This window comes from Tribolium madens, unplaced genomic scaffold (genome assembly GCF_015345945.1).
Source record: "Tribolium madens isolate multiple individuals breed KSU strain unplaced genomic scaffold, Tmad_KSU_1.1 Scaffold_11;HRSCAF=98;Tcas5.2_LG3b, whole genome shotgun sequence".
Lineage (NCBI taxonomy): Eukaryota > Metazoa > Arthropoda > Insecta > Coleoptera > Tenebrionidae > Tribolium > Tribolium madens.
In genome coordinates, this window is record NW_025400975.1 from 5,828,580 (window position 1) to 5,846,180 (window position 17,601).

A 17,601-nucleotide genomic window follows, 5' to 3' on the forward strand; every position below is an offset into this window, starting at 1 on the left:
ATTAGCAAATAACTAAAATTGTAAACAAAGTTAAAAAAAATGATTTTTTTTCATTTTGATGAAGATTAGGCAATGTTCAGAAACAAAATGTGCAATTGTTCCTTTAATTTTTTTGGAAAACTTTGATGAATCGGTCCGAGAAAACGGTTTGATGGATCGATTTATAAATGAGCAGGGCTGTGAAGAATACTTTAATCTGTAAAAACACCTAAAAACATTAGTCTCCCCAACAATATTGGTGAATACGCGGTAGATTTAATAAAACAACGTAAAAACTTATTTTTATCCCTTTTCTTTAAATCAATGTTAAAGGTGAAAAAAAATTATAAAAAATCATAAGAGGATCTTATACGACATTTATTCCAGTTTTGAGACTACCCTTATATTCTCTATGTGGTCATTGGTTGCTGAGATATCCATGATCTCAGCGAAAAATTGTCATAAAGAGAATATGAAGAAAGCATATTAAAGGTAAACAAACATGCCACCCAGCCTATAAATTGACTTACTAAAAAAAATCTCCTCGTCCGTGGACCAAAAACAAAAACATAAACATTTGTAATTTTTTTCGCGCTATTAGAATTGCGTGAAAACTGTAGCACAGAAAAAATATTTGCCAAAAAATTTTCAAACTAGAAACTCAAAGCTTCAAAATGGTTTTATTTAAAATCTAGATACGACGATTTTTCGTTGAGTTACAGCATTTCAAAAATCACCAAAAAATTTTGGAAAATTTTTTGTTCCTTTAATTTTTTGTAGTATATTTTAACATTATTTCGAAAAATTTATTTATAACAATTTCTGAGTTTAGTAAAATTTATGATTCAATATTAGTGTTGAAAAAAAAGACCACAAAAGTTTTATTTTAAAAACTCTTGACATAATAGCTTATTATTAATATAATATTATTAATAGCTTATTATTTTTACTGTGCATTTATTATTTTTTGCGCGATTGAACTCTATTTGATTCTTTACTACGTCTGTTTCCAAGACAGTCGGTAAGTTATTTATTTATTGCTGCTAAGTCGGTAAGTATTCAAAAACGTTCTAGAACATTTTTTAGATATTTTATTAAAAAAACTAATAAAAATCAATCGCGCAAAAAATGTTATAAGCATCAGATCTCAGAGAAACAATTGTCTTCGATCGGTAAAATGTTCTTACCGTTCTTGATGCTTAATATACTATAACTGCATTTATTATTTTACTGTGCTTTTATTAGTTTATTGTGCATTTATTATTTTTACTGAACAAAAATACTCGACCTTTAAATAATATTCTTGATGCTTAAAATATACTATTACTGCATTTATTATTTTACTGTGCTTTATTAGTTCATTGTGCATTTATTCTTTTTACTGAACAAAAATACTCGACGTTTAAATAATATACTGTGCACTTAACTTGTTCCCAAAAAACTTGTGTATAGAAACAGAAACATTTATAAACGTCCTAGGGAAGATTACTTTTCTTGCATTTTAACAGTGCATTCAAATTAGAAAATTTCTTTTGTTGTACTTGTTAGTAAGTCAGAAAACATACTTGTTTTCCATGAAAACTGTACAGGACAGCAGGAAATACAGAACCGAAAGCGAGATGGGAAGAATTTCGCCTTCGGCTCATGAAGTGTCGCTTAATTTCAATTTATTCAGCATTAAACATCAATTTAGCATTTATTTTTAAATCTCAAATCAGCAACTTCCGGAAATCTAATTTCATACGGTTTACTATTATTCTCCACCACCCAAACCGATCCCGGAAGGGCATCTTGCAGAACGTCCAAAGCTGCCAACGCCACACTCTCCGGCTTTTGAAAAACACATCCACCAGATTCCTCCTTGAATTCCTTTCGAAATTTATCATTAATGGCATGATAAGGAGCTTGTTTCAACAATTTTGTGTTTGTCAAACCAGGACAAAGAGCAGTAACTCTAACACCAGTACGATCATAGTGATTGAGATTTCCAATAGCTCGCGAAAATCCAACAATTCCAAATTGTGTCAATGTATGAATGGGGTACCCAGAAGACGGAATGAGACCCATGATGGATGCCACGTTAATAATAGTCCCACCTTGACCAAGAGAAGTCTTCGACATGTACTGCATCCCAAGTAAAGTACCAATTATGGTACTAGACTGCAAAAATACATTCTTGCCTTCTTTCTGAACCGTTAGTTTAATAATAACACAAGGCGACAAAAAAAAGTCATTTCGTGACAACTTGACAAATTTTATATAATTTTGTTCGTCTCAGTGAGACAAATCAAATGCACTAAAAAAATTTCAAAAAGTCCACACACTTTGAATCAATTGATTTTTTTCTAATTTAAATGAATTTAAAATACTTTAACTTTAAAAAATCATTACTCTATAACTATTAGGCCGATTTCCTTCAAATAAAGACCATTCTAAAGGGAAGGACTTGCCCTTTAGTATGATATGCAATTTTAAATTGAATATTGGCAAACTTTTCTTCGAACAGTGTTCGAAGAAGTTCGAAGTAAATCGAGGTAATTTAAGAAAAACCCTAGGAGTAATTTTTTTTCTTCGTCACCATTGTGTAGAGCATCTTTTTATTAGTAAGAATCCAAATTTTTAAAATAATATACCGAGTAGTTTTTACGATATGATTTTTTGAAGTTAAGGTTTGCTATTCAGGTATTGCGCCATATAGGAGAAATGCATGTTAATCTTACTTAAAATTGCATTTTTATAAAAGTTTTTGTTTTAAAGCTCTTCTTTTGCTTAAAAATGGTCAATTGCACCTTCTTTGTTCTAATTAGAATAAACAAAAACTGTTTCTTTACTTAAAACAAACAAAGAGTACCTGCGTACTAATTAAAGCAAATAAAGAGTTTTTTTGTTCTAAAAATGATCACTGATCATTGAGCAAAAAGGATCTAGAAGTTTAAAGCAGTAGCTTTAAATATAAGAACAAATCTTTTTCAAATTAAATCACTTTCCATTCAGATTTCAACTTGTTCACTTTGTTCTAGCTTTCTGAACTTTTTTTTGAAAATGTTCTCAGCAAATGCTTTTTTATCACTTTCTATTGATGTTGAATGCAATAAGTCAGTTGCTTCGTGTGCAACTTTTATCACAACAACTACTACCTACAAGCTAACTGAAGCTAATCGTAGAATGTACCAACAAAATAAATCAGGTGACTTATTGCATTTAACATCACTCAAAAGTGAGCATTTGCTCAGAATATTTTCAAAAAAAGTTCAGAAAGCTAGAACAAAGTGAACAAGTCGAAATCTGAATGGAAAGTGATTTGATTTGAAAAAGATTTGCCCTTATATTTAAGGCTCGTGCCTTAAACTTCTAGATCCTCTTTGCTCAATGATCAGTGGTCATTTTTACAACAAAAAAACTTCTTATTTGCTTTAATTAGTACGCATGTACTCTTCATTTGTTTTAAGTAAACAAACAGTTTTTGTTTATTGTAATTAGAACAAAGAAGGTGCAATTGACCATTTTTAAGCAAAAGAAGAGTCTTAAAACAAATACTTTTATAAAAATGCAATTTTAAATAAGATTAACATATATGGAGCAATGCTTGATTAGCAAACCTTAACTTCAAAAAATCATATCTTCAAAACTACTCGGTATATTTTTTTGAAAATTTGGATTACAACTAATAAAGAGATGCTCTGCACGATAGTAATAATGAAAAAAAATATTCGTAGGGTTTTTCTTAGATTACTTCGATTTACTTCGAACACTGTTCGAAGAAAAGTTTGCCAATATTTAATTTCAAGTTTTATATCATTCTAAAGGGCAAGGCCATCCCTTTAGAATGGTCTTTATTTGAAGGAAATCGGCCTAATAGTTATTGAGTAATGTTTTTTTAAAGTTAAAGTATTTTAAATTCATTTAAATTAGAAAAAAAATATTTTATTCAAAGTGTGTGGCCTTTTTAATTTTTTTTTAGTGCATTTGATTTGTCTCACTGAGACGAACAAAATGAAATTTGTCAAGTTGTCACGACATGACTTTTTTGTCGCCTTGTGTCAGGAAATTACCATATTTGTATTGACTTGGCACTCCCAATTGACATCGTTCATTACACCAGCATTGTTGACAACGATATTAACATTTTCAAAATGTTTCAGTGTTTCTTTAAACACTCCTGAAACATGCGAATTGACGATTGTTTAATTTTTTTTTCAAAATAATTACGATCAAAAGCTTTCGATTGTGACATGTCTCCATCGAAGAAAAGAACCTTGTTTTCGCCAAATTCGCAAGCTAGTTGTTTTATGGATTCCTCCCCCTTTTCCTTGCTGCAATCTGCAATAGCAAGTCCAGATAATCCACACTTTAAGAAAACTTTAGCTATAGCTAATCCTATTCCTTCCGCTCCTCCGGTTATTATCGCAACATTTTGATCCAAACTCAGTGTTCTTCCCTGCTGAATTGTGAATTATTTTTAGCAATAAACTATAGTTTAATAACCTGTGAATAGTCTTTAGACAGTGTTTTTCTAACTCTTGCTTTGTCACAAAAATATCGACAAATTAGAACACCCCTGAAACGCACTATTGAGTCTAGGGAAATTTTTTAACAAATTGTGCTATTTTCACTTACGGTAACAAATTTTTTTTCGTACATTCCCTAAACAGAGCCATTTCTCCCAATTAACTATTTGTAATTTGACATTTACCGTGCATTTGACACAAGAAAAGAGATCTCTAGATAAAAATTTTATTACATTAATTGTGATTCAAGAATTCGGTATTTTTCCCAATCTGGGATATTTAGCGAGTACAATTTCGACCCATCCACCACCCAGACACTCCCCGACGACCCATATTTCAAAACGTGGATTGCCGATTGTGCACAAGCATCGGCTTTCTGTCTCTTGACTTTACACAAAAGTATTTGCAATTGACTGGCCATTTTCTCGTTCAATGCCCGTTTTTCCGCATCCTTGATGAAGTTGGTGTTGGTGATTCCGGGGCAAAGTGTAACGACGCGAACTCCGGTGGTTTTGAAGTTGGTTTCGTGGCCGAAACTCCTCGAAAGTCCGACAATTCCGTGGTGAGTTGCCGAGAGAGTTGGCGCAGGGAAGAGAGGTTTGACTCCGTGGAGGCCAGAGAAGTTGAGGATGACTCCACCACTGCCGGTGCCGTCCTTGCTCATTATTTTGTACGCTTCGAGCATGCAATGAATTGTTCCTACCTAAAACTGAATTTTTACTTTTATTTAGTTTGCGTTGAAACGTACAAGATTGGTCATGATTTCTTTCTCCCAGCAGCGGCCGTCAAAAACACCAGCGGCGTTAATCACTACGTCGATGCTCCCGAACTCTTTCAGTACTTTAGTGAAACAATCTTTAAGAAATATTGCATTAATAGTAGTCAAATTTAGACAAAAATAGGGCGAACGGTGGAAAAAAAGCCTAGAGAGTTGGAATTTTTTTAAAACGCTTTAAAGAAAGCGTTTAAATAAAGATTCTCGGGTAGACATGTATCAAAAGTCCCCGAAGGTGGGAGGCGAGCTCGAGGAGGGGGAGGGGGCTAAAGGTGCCTTTTTTTGTTTTTTTTTGCTTATATCTCGAAAACTATTACTCCTAACGGTTTATGCCTGCTTATCCAAAATGAAGCCTACAAAATTTCCTACAAAAATGGTCCTTTGCATTTTTGTTGTAGGACTAACCGTAAGCTGACAAAAAAAGGTTATTTAAAAAAATGTCCTTTATCCGCATTTAAAATAGAATTAATCTTATGATTCGAAAAACTGAAAGCAAATTGAATTTATTGGGTGCAACACTTCATTAGAGAGTCTGTAAAGTCTTCCGAGTCGTCCTCATATGCTGCATCTTCGTCTTCAATTTAAACATTGAAAACCGAATTACAGTCTTGTTCAGTACAATATTAATAAACAGATGATTTAATATCGATGATTTGAATAAAGCTTACAGTAAATTGAATGTATTGGATCCAACAGTTTATTAGAAGGTGCCACGAGGGTCTATCAAGTCTTCCGAGTCATCCTTATATGCTGAACTAGCATTTGCCTGCGACTTTGTCCGCGTGTATTTCTGATATAAAATGGGAAAAAGCCCGTTCACAAAACCATTCCATAGGCTTAGGTACTCTATAAAGCTAGATAATTACCTATGTTATGTATAGGATTCAGTTATAGTAGTTTCGTTCTTCGCATGGGCTATGTTTATGGATAAATATTAAATGTTGATTTTCATAAAGTGTCGTCTCAGTGTACTTCTGCACTCTCAAAATTCGAAATTTCATGTTTCTAATTTTGTTTTTAAGCGTTTAAACTTTATTTTATTTCATTAAAATTAGAAAAGTGCACTTCTAGACTCTCTAAGGATCATATTTTCTAAATTTAATGTCTTTATATCCCTTTAAATGCGCACACCGTTTTATTCCCTTAAAAACTAATTTTCGAAAAATCTGATTTTAGTGCCCCTTTACACCTCTAAAGAATGTTATGTTTATATCTTTGTTTAAACATTTAACCCCCTTACAGATTGATTCTCTCTTTCATCCAATTTTTTTTATATCTCCGTTTAAATGTTTACACCCGAGTCACCTTTCAGGCAGACCAGCTTAGTTGGGGAACGCTCTACACATATAAATACTTACCATAAACTAATGAAATGTGTTTCAAAGTATTTTAATGCAATTTTATGTAGACTCCAAACTTTTGAAGCCTACGGTTAGTCCTACGACAAAAATGAATAGGACAATTTTTGTAGGAAATTTTGTTGCAGAAATAGACTTCTACAGAAAATTCTGCATAAATTACATAAACGATGAGTTTGTATTTATAGACCCTCGTGACTCCCTCTTCCTTTAATGAAGTATTGGACCCAGTAAATTCAATTTAATGTCAGTTTTTTTAAAAGACTAATTCTGTTTTAAATGCAGATAAAGCACATTTTTTAAATGATGATTTTTGTCTGCCCTATAACTCGCTTACGGTTAGTCCTACAACAAAAATGCAAAGGACCATTTTTGTAGGAAATTTTGTAAGCTTTAATTTTGATCAGAAGAGAAAAACCTATAGGAGTGATAATTTCCGAGATATAAGCAAAAAACCAAAAAAAGACACCTTTGAGGATTTTTGATATATGTCTACCCAAGTATAAAGAAAGCGTTTAAAAAAAATTTAACTCTTTAGGATTTTTTCCACCGATTTGTCTAATTTGACTGGGTTATAGGTTTTAGGAGCAAGACAAGTGGGGTTACCGGTGACTTGAATTTTGGACTGGACATCACAATTGAAGAAAACCGCTTTATTTCTTCCGTAAGTTGAGTTAAGAGTGTGCACAGATTCGCGTCCTTTGGTGTTATCCACTCCAATAAGAGCGACATTTTTGCTGTTTTCGGCGAGGATTTCGTGAGCTACGCATAAGCCGATACCGTCGGACCCTCCAGTTATTAGAGCTACTTTGCAGTTGAAATCTATTAAAGGTTTTGGTTTTCCTGGACTAAAATTGCGTCACATTCAAGTTGGATTTGTCGGAATTACTTACCAAACAATTTTGACTGGATTTGGGCCTTGTCTGTGATGAAATCTTGTGATGGTTTTCACTAGCCGAACAAGGGTTTCTAATTTTTTTAATTGAACTTGACAAAACATGATTTTCCTATATTTGCTATAAATATTTTAGTAGAAAGTGAATAAATGACATTGTTATCACATTTATGTCAGTCAGTGCAGCATTGTCGCTTCAAAATGACAGTAAACTCTCGATAAAGTATAAAGTTTGGCAACAATTAAATAATATTAATTACGAAAAGTTGGACTTCAGCGAAAATGGCACTGATTTACCGAGGCGAAGCCGAGGTTAGTAGCAATCTTGCGTTTTTAATTAATAAAAAATTAGGTAACTTAAGAGATTTTTTACAATATCTAAAAATTTTTAATAAAAATAATTTCAAATTTAATATTTTTTTCGCTTTTTTTCTTCCTGTACGACATTAACTTTGCCGGTGACTGTACTCTATTGAAATTTTAGTTTAAAGTGTATAGTAGTGTTTTTTTATTGTTTTCAACTATAATTGTTGTAGTTTCTTTTTCTTCATGTCCATCTCTCCCAATTTTACCCTATCTTTTGAATAAATTTCAGTAGAATTTCCGTTTAGCGTTGTATAAGAACGTTGCATGCTTCGAAGCATTTTGTGATTTTTTCCCATAAAGCATTTAAAGCATTCTGTCATACAATATGCTCTAAATCTGTCATTTGTCAAAAGTTTTCAATGTAAATTATTATCCGAGTTGTAACGGGAATAAATAATAAAGATAATTGCGTTCTTACAAAATAGTGAGTATTTTATGTGAAAAGTTGGTAAATTTGTGGAGTAATTAACAGCAAAATATTAGAACAAATCGCATTATTTATGTCAGAATCGAGCGCTTGTGCAATTCCATATTGTCCGTGCCAGTTAATTCAAATTCTTTTCAATTAAATCGAATTATAATCGGAGACTTTCTCTTTCGCGCCGCTTTAACATTAAAAATAAATCCCCTCTTCGGTTTTTCCAAAAGAAAAGAAAAAAAAGAAGTGGCGAATACTAATTAAAAAGACAGATTGACCAAGAAGGACAACAAAAAACTGGAAAAATGTATGAATACTAATATTCTTTATTAAAAAAAAAAACAAATAAAACAAAGATTTTTTATCTTTAATTTTAATATTGGAAGTTGAAAAATCGAAATTTTGTCACACAAAAAATCCTTTTAGTAGTTTTTGTTTCAATGGGTCAAAAAAGTGGCTACAAGAATTAATTTTTGGACCCTTTTTTTAGTTGTGCATAATATTCACAATTATCTCTACATTTCTTTCAGCACCCTCTAGATTTAACAGTTTTTTTTTCAACTGTAGTAAAATTGACCAAAACCTTGAAGCAAAACATCCAAAAAATGTTTGTAAAAGGTATTTTTGTTTTCAATAAGAAAACAGTAAAAATGTCTTAGGAATAGAAAGGAAAGTAAATAAAAAATCATGGGGTTTCAACCCAGTTTATTAAAAAAAGTTACAATCATTTTATAAAGTCAATAAGCAATACAATTAATAATAATTTTGAGTTCCACTCTTAGATTTTTTATAAAAACAATAATCAGATAAAAATTTCAGCTGTTAGCAGTTATAACAAACAATGCGATGATATAATTTTGAAATAAAATTTCATCGACTAACATCTAACCTGAATCATGCTGTTATAGTACAAGCATTTAGGATTAACTATGTAATGGCTATATCAAATGACACATGAAATGGCGTTGCGAAGCTATAAAAGATAATAATTTTGCCCAATGAGTGTGATTATAAAAAAAACGAATTATGAAAATAGAACAATTTCTTTCGGAGGCGTCGAATTTTCCACCAGCCAGCTGGAACCACTAGGCGCCTTTTGGATGATTTCTATCAACGCTTTTCCCAAATTTTCGGCCCTAAGTACAACAGCGTCATAAAATCGATCTGTTTGTACACTTCCCAAATTTTTTTGGTTTTCCTTTAGACAAAAAAAGTTACTTTATGTTTGTTGATGTTCTGGCTGTTTTCTGGTGTTCTAAAGGTGGCCTTTTTTTTCGAGTGTTTATATTACACTATATTGTTCATGAAAAAAGACAAAAGTAATGCAGAATTTAAATTTAGAACCTGTTTGCTTTTGTGGATCTTACTTTTTCATATAATAAAATTTTTTCAAATTCCATATTACGAAAATTTGATTTGTCTGAAGTTGTTGATGCTCTTCCATCTTAGAAAATCATTGCATGTTTAATTAATAAAATTTAATTTACATTTTCGAGTATCAGGAAAGTAAATTTCTAATGGAATGTAAAGACTTTGAACTGAAAATCAATTTTTGCGAATAAAAAATTGCTCTTTAACAGATCATATCCGTGAGATAATTGAGGTAAGCGTAATTGATTCTGAATTGCAAACAAATTAAAAAAATACCAGTGTTTAGAAAGAATTGACAATTGGGTTATCATTTAGCTTCAAACCTAAAATTATCCAATAACATTATTTTTTTAACTTTATAAAACATTTAGATATAAAAATAAACAACATTTTATTTAAAAAATATATAAAATACATATAGATATGTATAAAAAAATATTATAAATTTTTTATAAAAGTAAAAGGACGAGTAATTAATAAATCTCTTCGAAAAAAATTTCAAGTGCCGACAAAATTTTGTATACAGGGTGAGTTTATGTAGTTGTACAAAGATTTAAAGAGACAGTAGTAGAGACGTCAAAAGAAGAATCGGATTTTTTTGACTATTTATATTAATAGTTTGTCAGATACAAGAGCAAAGCTCGAAAATTCGTCAAGAAGACTGTGTAAATAAAGTTTGGATCTTCTGAGCATTTTTTTCGAAAGTTTGCTAACAGTCTTTCACATTTCACTAATTTCTCTATTTTTTTTTAATGAAAGGACACTTATTAATTATAATAATATCAATAAAGCGGCTTTATTGAATTGTACGTACAAGTAAATAAATAATCAAGAGGCGAAGTTTAGCAACTGCTATTCGTACTTAAACCCCTTAACAAAAAAAAAGAAAAAAAAGAAATAACAGTAAAACAAATTAACAGAAAAGTAAATTAATAAAAATGAAAAATTGCATTAAAGTTTAACTAAAATTTAAAAAAAAACTACTTAAGAAAAAATAACAGGGAATAAAACAATAAGCAACTAACAAAAAGCAAAAGTAAAAAACTAGAAGTTTAAAAATGTATTTTTATCTTTTTGCGAAAATTGTTCACTCAAAGTTTTTCTTCAAACAAATGAGAAGAATTGTATAACTTTATTGTGTTGTGGGAGAGAGATCTTTTAAATATTGCTGTTTTAAACTTTGGTAATGACAGGTCAGCAATATTACGAAGAGAAATTTGATGACAACTTTTTCTTGAATGAAATATTTCACGGAGATAGGGCAGTAATAAATAATAGTAGTAATAAGTTGTTTTAATTTTTTGAGATACATGGTCAAAATTTCTTAATTTGTAAATAAAACGAGAGCACTAATTTTGTATTTTTTGTAATTTATATTTAGATTGATAATAATCTAAACATGAATAATAGATAATGAGACCATAATTAAGGTTGTTTTTCTAATATTTTCAATTCAATACAAAATTGAGCAAAGCTTGAAAAAAATGTTTTTTTTATTTTGATGAAGAAACAATATGTAGGTACAAGAGTACATTTATTTATTTTTTTAATTCTTTCTAAAACTTTGATAAATTGGTTCGAGAAAACGGTTTGATAGATCGATTTAAAAATTTAGCTGTAAAAAGTTTCCCCATCAGTGAATATGCTATAAATTTACCAAAAGAATGAAAGAAGATATTTTCTTCTCTTTTTAAACCAATGTTAAATTATTTTTTTCAAAAAAAAAGGATCTTGTAGGAGATTTATTCCTGTTTTTGAAATTACTTTTACCTTTTCTGTGCGGTCATTGGTTCCTGAGATATCGATGATCAAAGTTAAAAGGATCATTTTTCATTAAAATCTCGGCGAGATATTTCAAGAGAATATGAAAAAGTAAAAGCAAAAACAAAATATCCGGCCCATGCATTAATTTAACGAAAAAAAATTTCCAAGTCCGTGGACCAAAACCAAAAACAAACAAAAAATTATAAAACATTTTTCTCGCAAAATTTCTTAAGATTGCGTGATAACCGTAGTTCAGAAAAAACTTTTGCCAAAAGATCTCAAAACTAGAAACTTGAAGCTTCAAAATGGATTTTTTAAATCTAATAAATACGATCATTTTTCACTAATTTACGATACAGCTTTTTTTCAAAAATCACCAAAAAATGTTTTGACTTTAAAGAATGTGAAAAGGCAAAAAGCCTAAAATCTGGAATCTAATAAGTATTCAGATCAAATATTCGTACTTGAAAAATGTAATTATTCGAAGAAGTAGAATCGATGAAAACAAACCGGTTTAAAATTTAGTTTCTGTGAAAAAATTAAAACACACCACTTTTTTACTTTTTTATGAACAGGAAAATGACAACAAAAACACTCAAAACAAATCAAGAAAAACCATTTTCAGAACTGTAAAATCAACATTTTTAAAATCTGCTCAATTAAAATTAAATCGGATTTCAAATCGCATTCACCACTCCAAAAAAACATAAAATAACCCTTTCTGTCTAGAGGAGGATTTCGGTTTTGGAGAGTGGTCTCCTTACTCACTTTATTGCCGATGTACTGCTGATATCCCTCTGCCAGGCCTGCTCGTATTCCCCACTGAGAATCCTTTTACGAGGATCCCCCGAAAGCGCGGCTTCAGTGGGCGAAGGACATAAAGCGACCACACGGACCCCCGTTAGGTTGACATGATATTGATCTCCATATGAACGGGTTAAAGCCGCCACCGCGTGCTTAGTGGCCGTGAAGACCGGCAAAGAGACAAAAGGGTGGGTGCTGCAACTGGAACCTGTGTTCACCACGACGCCTCCCGGGCCGCCTCTGTCTCGTCCTAGGAAACGGAATGCCAGAAGCAAACCTCTGATTACGCCGTTCTGTAATTTATTTTCGAATTAATTTGGGGCTAAATGAGTTTGGTGTCATACCAAATTGACGTCTACTTCCAGTTCCCAAAGTCGGTCATTCATCACCGATGCACTGTTTATAACAATGTCGACGCCTCCGAGCTTCTGAATTGTCGTTTGAAAAGCCTCTGCAACATTTGGTTTATTAAAAAAGGTGTACATTGAGTGGTTCAAATTCGGTTTCTTCGGCAAAGAAGAAGAAAAATGTGCATTTTTTACAAGTGGATGAGAATTCAATAAAAAATAAACTACGTGATAAAGAAATTGTAATCGGTTAAGTTCTGTTCAGTAAAAATATTTTCAAGATGGTGGCACTTTCTGTTACACCGGAAGTGAATATCAACTTTGTTATTTTAAATAGAAAGGTTGCATTTTTGGATTACTTAAGTCATTTTTAAACAGTTTTCATTTTTTTTTCTTATACCTAAGTTTAACCGTTTTCTAAATATTTAGACCTTTTTAATTTTCTTTGGATTTGAGTCTTTCTATTCAAAAATCGATAACTCTACCATATATACGAGAAAGAAAGGTTAGATCTTTTTTGGTGTATTCATAATTGGAAAAATAATTAACAAACCGCCAAAATGAAGATTACATTTAGGAAATTTCAAATACCCTTAAGGTTGTCCCGTGTAGTAAAGCATAAGGCGTTCAATTAATTCGATAAGACTAGAGTTTGCCAAAAAATAAATTTTCGAAAACGGCATTTGAAAGCTTATACTTTTCTTCGTGGAATGATATATTTTTCAATACAAATTAGGTTTTACAAATGCAAAATAAATCGAGTTGAAAAACACCTAAAAAAAACAGAATTTGAAGCGATCGCCTTTGGAATTTTTTTCTAAATGATTTATGTGTAATATCAATTTTAAATTTATGTCATTCCCGTGTCCAAAGATTAAAGAATTTACTTAAAAAAAATTAAGTGGCTCAACATATGGATTTTGATTTCTTATCGAATTTTGTGAAGGCATGTCATTTCAGACGATTTTAGTGTCATTCGTCCTTAGTTTAGACTCATACCCCTTAGCTCGGACACATTTTATGTGCTTTTTGACGATTTGTTAGTTCAGCAACAGTATTTAATTCACAAATATTAAAAAAAAATATGATAATAGTCACCAGACATTGATTTCTCCTAATTAATAAACATGAAAATGTATTTACATCGTAAAAATAATTTCAATTAATAAGATAATAAATAGGATAAGTTATTTGTCTTTGATGAGTTGATGACCTAAAGGCTTATCTGGAGTGCATCCGTCGTAACAAAAAATGGTTTCTAGACTTTTGGATAGGTACAACCTATATTGAGATTTTTACCCAGTTTTTTTAGTTACACGTGCATAAGAAATATTTATTAATATTTCTTTATATGGGACAGTAGTTATTATGGAATGAGCAAGTGTCACAAAAAATAGAACTTTTTTTATTTATCTAAATTTTATTGGGTGTTTGGCAAATTTATGATGACTATACAAAAATTTGTTTCAAAGACTGTAATTTTATTAAGACAAGTTTCTTTGGTGTATTTATAATTGGAAAAATAATTAACAAACCGCCAAAATGTAAGGTTACGTTTAGGAAACTTCAAATACCCTTAACTCAATTTTTCCAAATGAAACACCCCAATTTTTTTTTCACTAAATGGGGGAGAATTCAGTTCTGTTTCGATCTACACCTATGTTTAATAGTTTTCAAGTTATAGTAATTTCTTTTGATATTGTGAGAAATTCATTAGCAACTTTAGCACAGGTTGTCATAAAAATAAGAAAAAAAATGAATATAAGAGTTATTCAGATTTAGATTAAATAAATTTAATTTGTATTTACGAAAAGAATAATGATAGATAGTAATGAATTTCTTCCATTGTAAAAAAAAGTCAAAATAACTTGGAAATCAATAAATTTAGGTATAGGGAATGCAGAATCAAATTCTCTTTAATTTAGTGAAGAAAAATTGGGGCCTTCCATTTGAAAAAAATCCAGTTACGGGATTTTGAAGTTTCCCAAACGTAACCTTAAATTTTGGAGGTTTGTTAATTATTTTTCCAATTATAAATACATGAAAGAAAAGATCTGACCTTTCTTTTTTATATGCCCAAATACAATTTCAAAATAATTAAAAATGGTTGAGTAATCGATTTTTAGAGAGGAAAAAAATCAAAAAAGTCAAATATTTCAAAAACGGTTAAATTTATGTATATTTGGTAATCCAAAAACGCAATAAAAAACATAACTTTCTATTTAAAATAACGAAGTTGGTACCCATTTCCGGTCTAACCGGAAGTGCTGCCATCTTGAAAATATTTTCATTGAGCAGAATCTAAATGATTATGGCTATAAACAAAATTTTAGATAAATATTATTGTTAGAACTCCCAATACTTCTAATGGGGGATTTAGTCGGAACGGTTTCAAATCAATAAAATACAAAAAGTTATACGCTTTTTCATTTAGTGGATTTTTTTGTTCAACCACTAGAGTCCACCTCTCACATAAATCTTTCTTTTAGACTATCCCAAAAATACAGGACCAACTACAGGTACTCAAACTTGTAGACTAATAACTTATACAAAATTTCATAAAATAACAAATTTTTCAACGCTTTTAAAAATGCATGTGTAAAATACATAAATTTAGTAATATTATAATTTATGGGTAAATAAATAATTATTATCGTATTTGCGACGGCAGTCTTGTGCGTCATCAATTTCATTTTTTCGTTACCATCACAATGCAAATTGATAGAATAAAAGGAAATTTAAGGGTGGTATCCTTGATGAACACTAATTTACATATGTATGTTCATACTTCAACTACACCACTTAAATGTCATGTTCGAGGTTCTAAAGACTGGAAAAAGTGCATATAAAGTGCTACCTTATAACATAACGATTTTACGTACTATTTTATTGAGTCCGAAAAAACTAATTTTAGGGACTTCAATGGCTTCGTAAAATAAATAAAACAGTTTTTTTTTTGTATCCACTTTAAAAAATAAAGACATCAGAAGATTATTGTTAAAATTGTTAAAATACATAATTGTTTTTAATAAAATAATAAAAGTGTCAAAAGTAATTTATTTATGTTATTTTAATAAATTTACGTGATACAACTAAACAGAGGTCATATTCAAATTTAGCAGACCCTACTTTATTATAAAAACTATTTTTACTTTGTGTGTGTGTTCGTTAATCCGGCAAATGGCACTAACGCAAAGGTTACACTAAATTATTGTCGTTATTAGTATGTTTTTCAAATAAGTAGGCTAAGGAAAGTCGTGTGATGTTCACACCAGATTTTTTATTTAAAGGACATTTTTTTTAATTTGTAGTACAGTGTAATTTTGAAATATCAGGTTTAGGTTGGGAAGTGGCCATTTCCTTCGGCTTATTTATAACCTCGGCGCTTCGCGCCTTGGTCATCAAATTCCCATTTCGGTATGTAATCTACTCGTACTATACTTTCTTGGGAGATAAAATTTTTACTTCTCTGAAAGGTAATTGGCCACTTTCTTTTCTGAAATTAAGGTGGAAAAACTTACTTTCTATTTGAGTCGTATAAAAATGAAACAATTATTGGTACAACGTTTATGGAACATCCTACCTTTTTGTTTATAGATTTGAAACGATATTTAGATGTAATCAAGAACAACGCACAATTATAAACGTTTTCCTCATCAATTAAAAGATGCAACTTTGCTATCATTTATCATCTATCATCTACATATCTTATTTTGCTGATAAGTCGGTTATCGCAAATTAAATCAGAAATATGTTCACATCCATTTCAATTTCTTTTTCTCAACAAGTCAGAAATAAGCAAACTCAACTCAATAATGGTAAAATGATCACAAGTAAAGGAAATCTACTGGTAGAGTTGAAAAAGTTATTTTTGCCCATCAAATAAAGACTTTGATTAAATACAGGAATTGTTCCACAAAGAAGAAAAATTTGTTCAAAGAGTAGCCTACGTTAGTAAACATGCATTTTTTTTTCTACCTTGTAATAAGTGTAATCAAGTGTAATTTGGAATGTTATTTATCATTTTTTATGTACATACTAATTTTCACTTTTTCAAAGATTTTGTTGGAAAAGAATAATTCAAAACAATGGTTAAAGATGAATTTTTTGCTTATAAAAATCCAAACTGCTTCAGGATACGAGCAATGGACATTTTTGTGTTATTTTAATTAATGAAAGTGAAAAGTTTGAATTTTTTTAGGTAATTTTAACAATATGTATTTAAAAAAATCGGAATCGAACTTAAAAATAGTTTGTGTTGTAATTAGAGAACTACCTTCGAATTGGGGATAATCGGTTACATCACATGGGCAGAAAATCACTCTATCTTTGGCAGTCTTTGACAACTGGTGGAGCAAGTCTTCGCCTGCGTCTGTGTTGATATCACAAATAGACACCTTGAAGACACGAATGTTATTTAAAAATTGCACAATCTGGAATGCTTACCTTGCATCCGTGCTTGAAAAGCTCTTTGCAGTACTCTTTGCCGTATCCAGATGCACCGCCGGTTACGAGCGCGACTTTACCTTTTAAATCCATTTCGTGGAGTTATTTACAAAAAATATTTACAAAAAAACTACGACTGTATGAAAATAAAGATTCCAAAATTGTTTAGATGTGTTATTATTGGCAAGCTTATGCAGACTGAGGGCCGCGCCCTGCGAGCGTCGCGACGTCTAAAGGGGGAGAAGTCGAGGGCTCAGTGCGCAGGTGGTAGCGTACAAATGTTTGTTAACATTTTTTATTTCTTAGAACTTCAATGAATCATTAAAGTGTTCCGCGTTGTGACCATGCTTATAATTTTCTTTGGACTAGTGATGTGGAAGTTAAACCATACACCTTAATGATGTTCTTTGTAAAGTTGTAAATTGTAGAATTAAACTGAAACAACTAGTGATACATTTTTAATAAAAATCCTTTATTTATTACTGGTTTTTTTGTGTTTATTTACAAAATGTATGTACTTTACACATCAAGAGTTTAAAAGACATCTAATAAATGTTTTAAAATTAGTAA

At 30.8% G+C, this 17,601-nt stretch overlaps 3 protein-coding genes across 4 annotated transcripts; all 3 read right to left on the bottom strand.

Moving 5' to 3' along the window:
• Nucleotides 1-1,656: 1,656 nt before the first annotated feature.
• Nucleotides 1,657-4,687, bottom strand: LOC123015916 (15-hydroxyprostaglandin dehydrogenase [NAD(+)]-like). 2 transcript variants are annotated; one of them, XM_044415994.1, is made up of 5 exons: nucleotides 4,597-4,687; nucleotides 4,465-4,537; nucleotides 4,189-4,417; nucleotides 4,032-4,138; nucleotides 1,657-2,139 (listed from the first exon to the last, which is right to left on the bottom strand). In XM_044415994.1, exons 1-5 carry the CDS (start codon nucleotides 4,635-4,637, stop codon nucleotides 1,669-1,671), a joined length of 921 nt encoding a protein of 306 aa, XP_044271929.1. In that variant the 5' UTR covers nucleotides 4,638-4,687; the 3' UTR covers nucleotides 1,657-1,668. The 2 variants fall into 2 exon arrangements, with proteins under 2 accessions (XP_044271929.1, XP_044271920.1); XM_044415985.1 differs by having other exon boundaries at nucleotides 4,189-4,420.
• Nucleotides 4,688-4,699: 12 nt separating this feature from the next.
• Nucleotides 4,700-7,704, bottom strand: LOC123015923 (15-hydroxyprostaglandin dehydrogenase [NAD(+)]-like). Its single transcript, XM_044416008.1, has 4 exons — nucleotides 7,514-7,704; nucleotides 7,227-7,468; nucleotides 5,236-5,342; nucleotides 4,700-5,190 (listed from the first exon to the last, which is right to left on the bottom strand). The coding sequence occupies exons 1-4, from the start codon at nucleotides 7,618-7,620 to the stop codon at nucleotides 4,717-4,719; spliced, it is 930 nt and encodes a 309-aa protein (XP_044271943.1). The 5' UTR covers nucleotides 7,621-7,704; the 3' UTR covers nucleotides 4,700-4,716.
• A 1,342-nt stretch (nucleotides 7,705-9,046) lies between these two features.
• LOC123004772 (15-hydroxyprostaglandin dehydrogenase [NAD(+)]-like) lies at nucleotides 9,047-17,249 on the bottom strand. Its single transcript, XM_044398203.1, has 5 exons — nucleotides 17,032-17,249; nucleotides 16,862-16,982; nucleotides 12,583-12,689; nucleotides 12,203-12,531; nucleotides 9,047-9,435 (listed from the first exon to the last, which is right to left on the bottom strand). The coding sequence occupies exons 1-5, from the start codon at nucleotides 17,122-17,124 to the stop codon at nucleotides 9,324-9,326; spliced, it is 762 nt and encodes a 253-aa protein (XP_044254138.1). The 5' UTR covers nucleotides 17,125-17,249; the 3' UTR covers nucleotides 9,047-9,323.
• Between the last annotated feature and the right edge of the window lie 352 nt (nucleotides 17,250-17,601).

What these genes read in the sequence shown, in the direction of transcription:
- LOC123015916 (XM_044415985.1), bottom strand. Translation starts at nt 4,637, where the DNA reads ATGGCTCTGTTTAGGGAATGTACGAAAAAAAATTTGTTACC. An exon ending in TGTCTAAAGACTATTCACAG is followed by an intron (nt 4,421 to 4,464) that starts GTTATTAAACTA and finishes TTCACAATTCAG; the next exon opens with CAGGGAAGAACACTGAGTTT. An exon ending in GCCAAGTCAATACAAATATG is followed by an intron (nt 2,140 to 4,031) that starts GTAATTTCCTGA and finishes GTATTTTTGCAG; the next exon opens with TCTAGTACCATAATTGGTAC.
- LOC123015923 (XM_044416008.1), bottom strand. Translation starts at nt 7,620, where the DNA reads ATGTTTTGTCAAGTTCAATTAAAAAAATTAGAAACCCTTGTTCGGCTA. An exon ending in GTCCAAAATTCAAGTCACCG is followed by an intron (nt 5,343 to 7,226) that starts GTAACCCCACTT and finishes TATTTCTTAAAG; the next exon opens with ATTGTTTCACTAAAGTACTG. An exon ending in AAGAAATCATGACCAATCTT is followed by an intron (nt 5,191 to 5,235) that starts GTACGTTTCAAC and finishes ATTCAGTTTTAG; the next exon opens with GTAGGAACAATTCATTGCAT.
- LOC123004772 (XM_044398203.1), bottom strand. Translation starts at nt 17,124, where the DNA reads ATGGATTTAAAAGGTAAAGTCGCGCTCGTAACCGGCGGTGCATCTGGA. An exon ending in TGGAAGTAGACGTCAATTTG is followed by an intron (nt 12,532 to 12,582) that starts GTATGACACCAA and finishes AATAAATTACAG; the next exon opens with AACGGCGTAATCAGAGGTTT. An exon ending in AGCAGTACATCGGCAATAAA is followed by an intron (nt 9,436 to 12,202) that starts GTGAGTAAGGAG and finishes TGTTGTACTTAG; the next exon opens with GGCCGAAAATTTGGGAAAAG.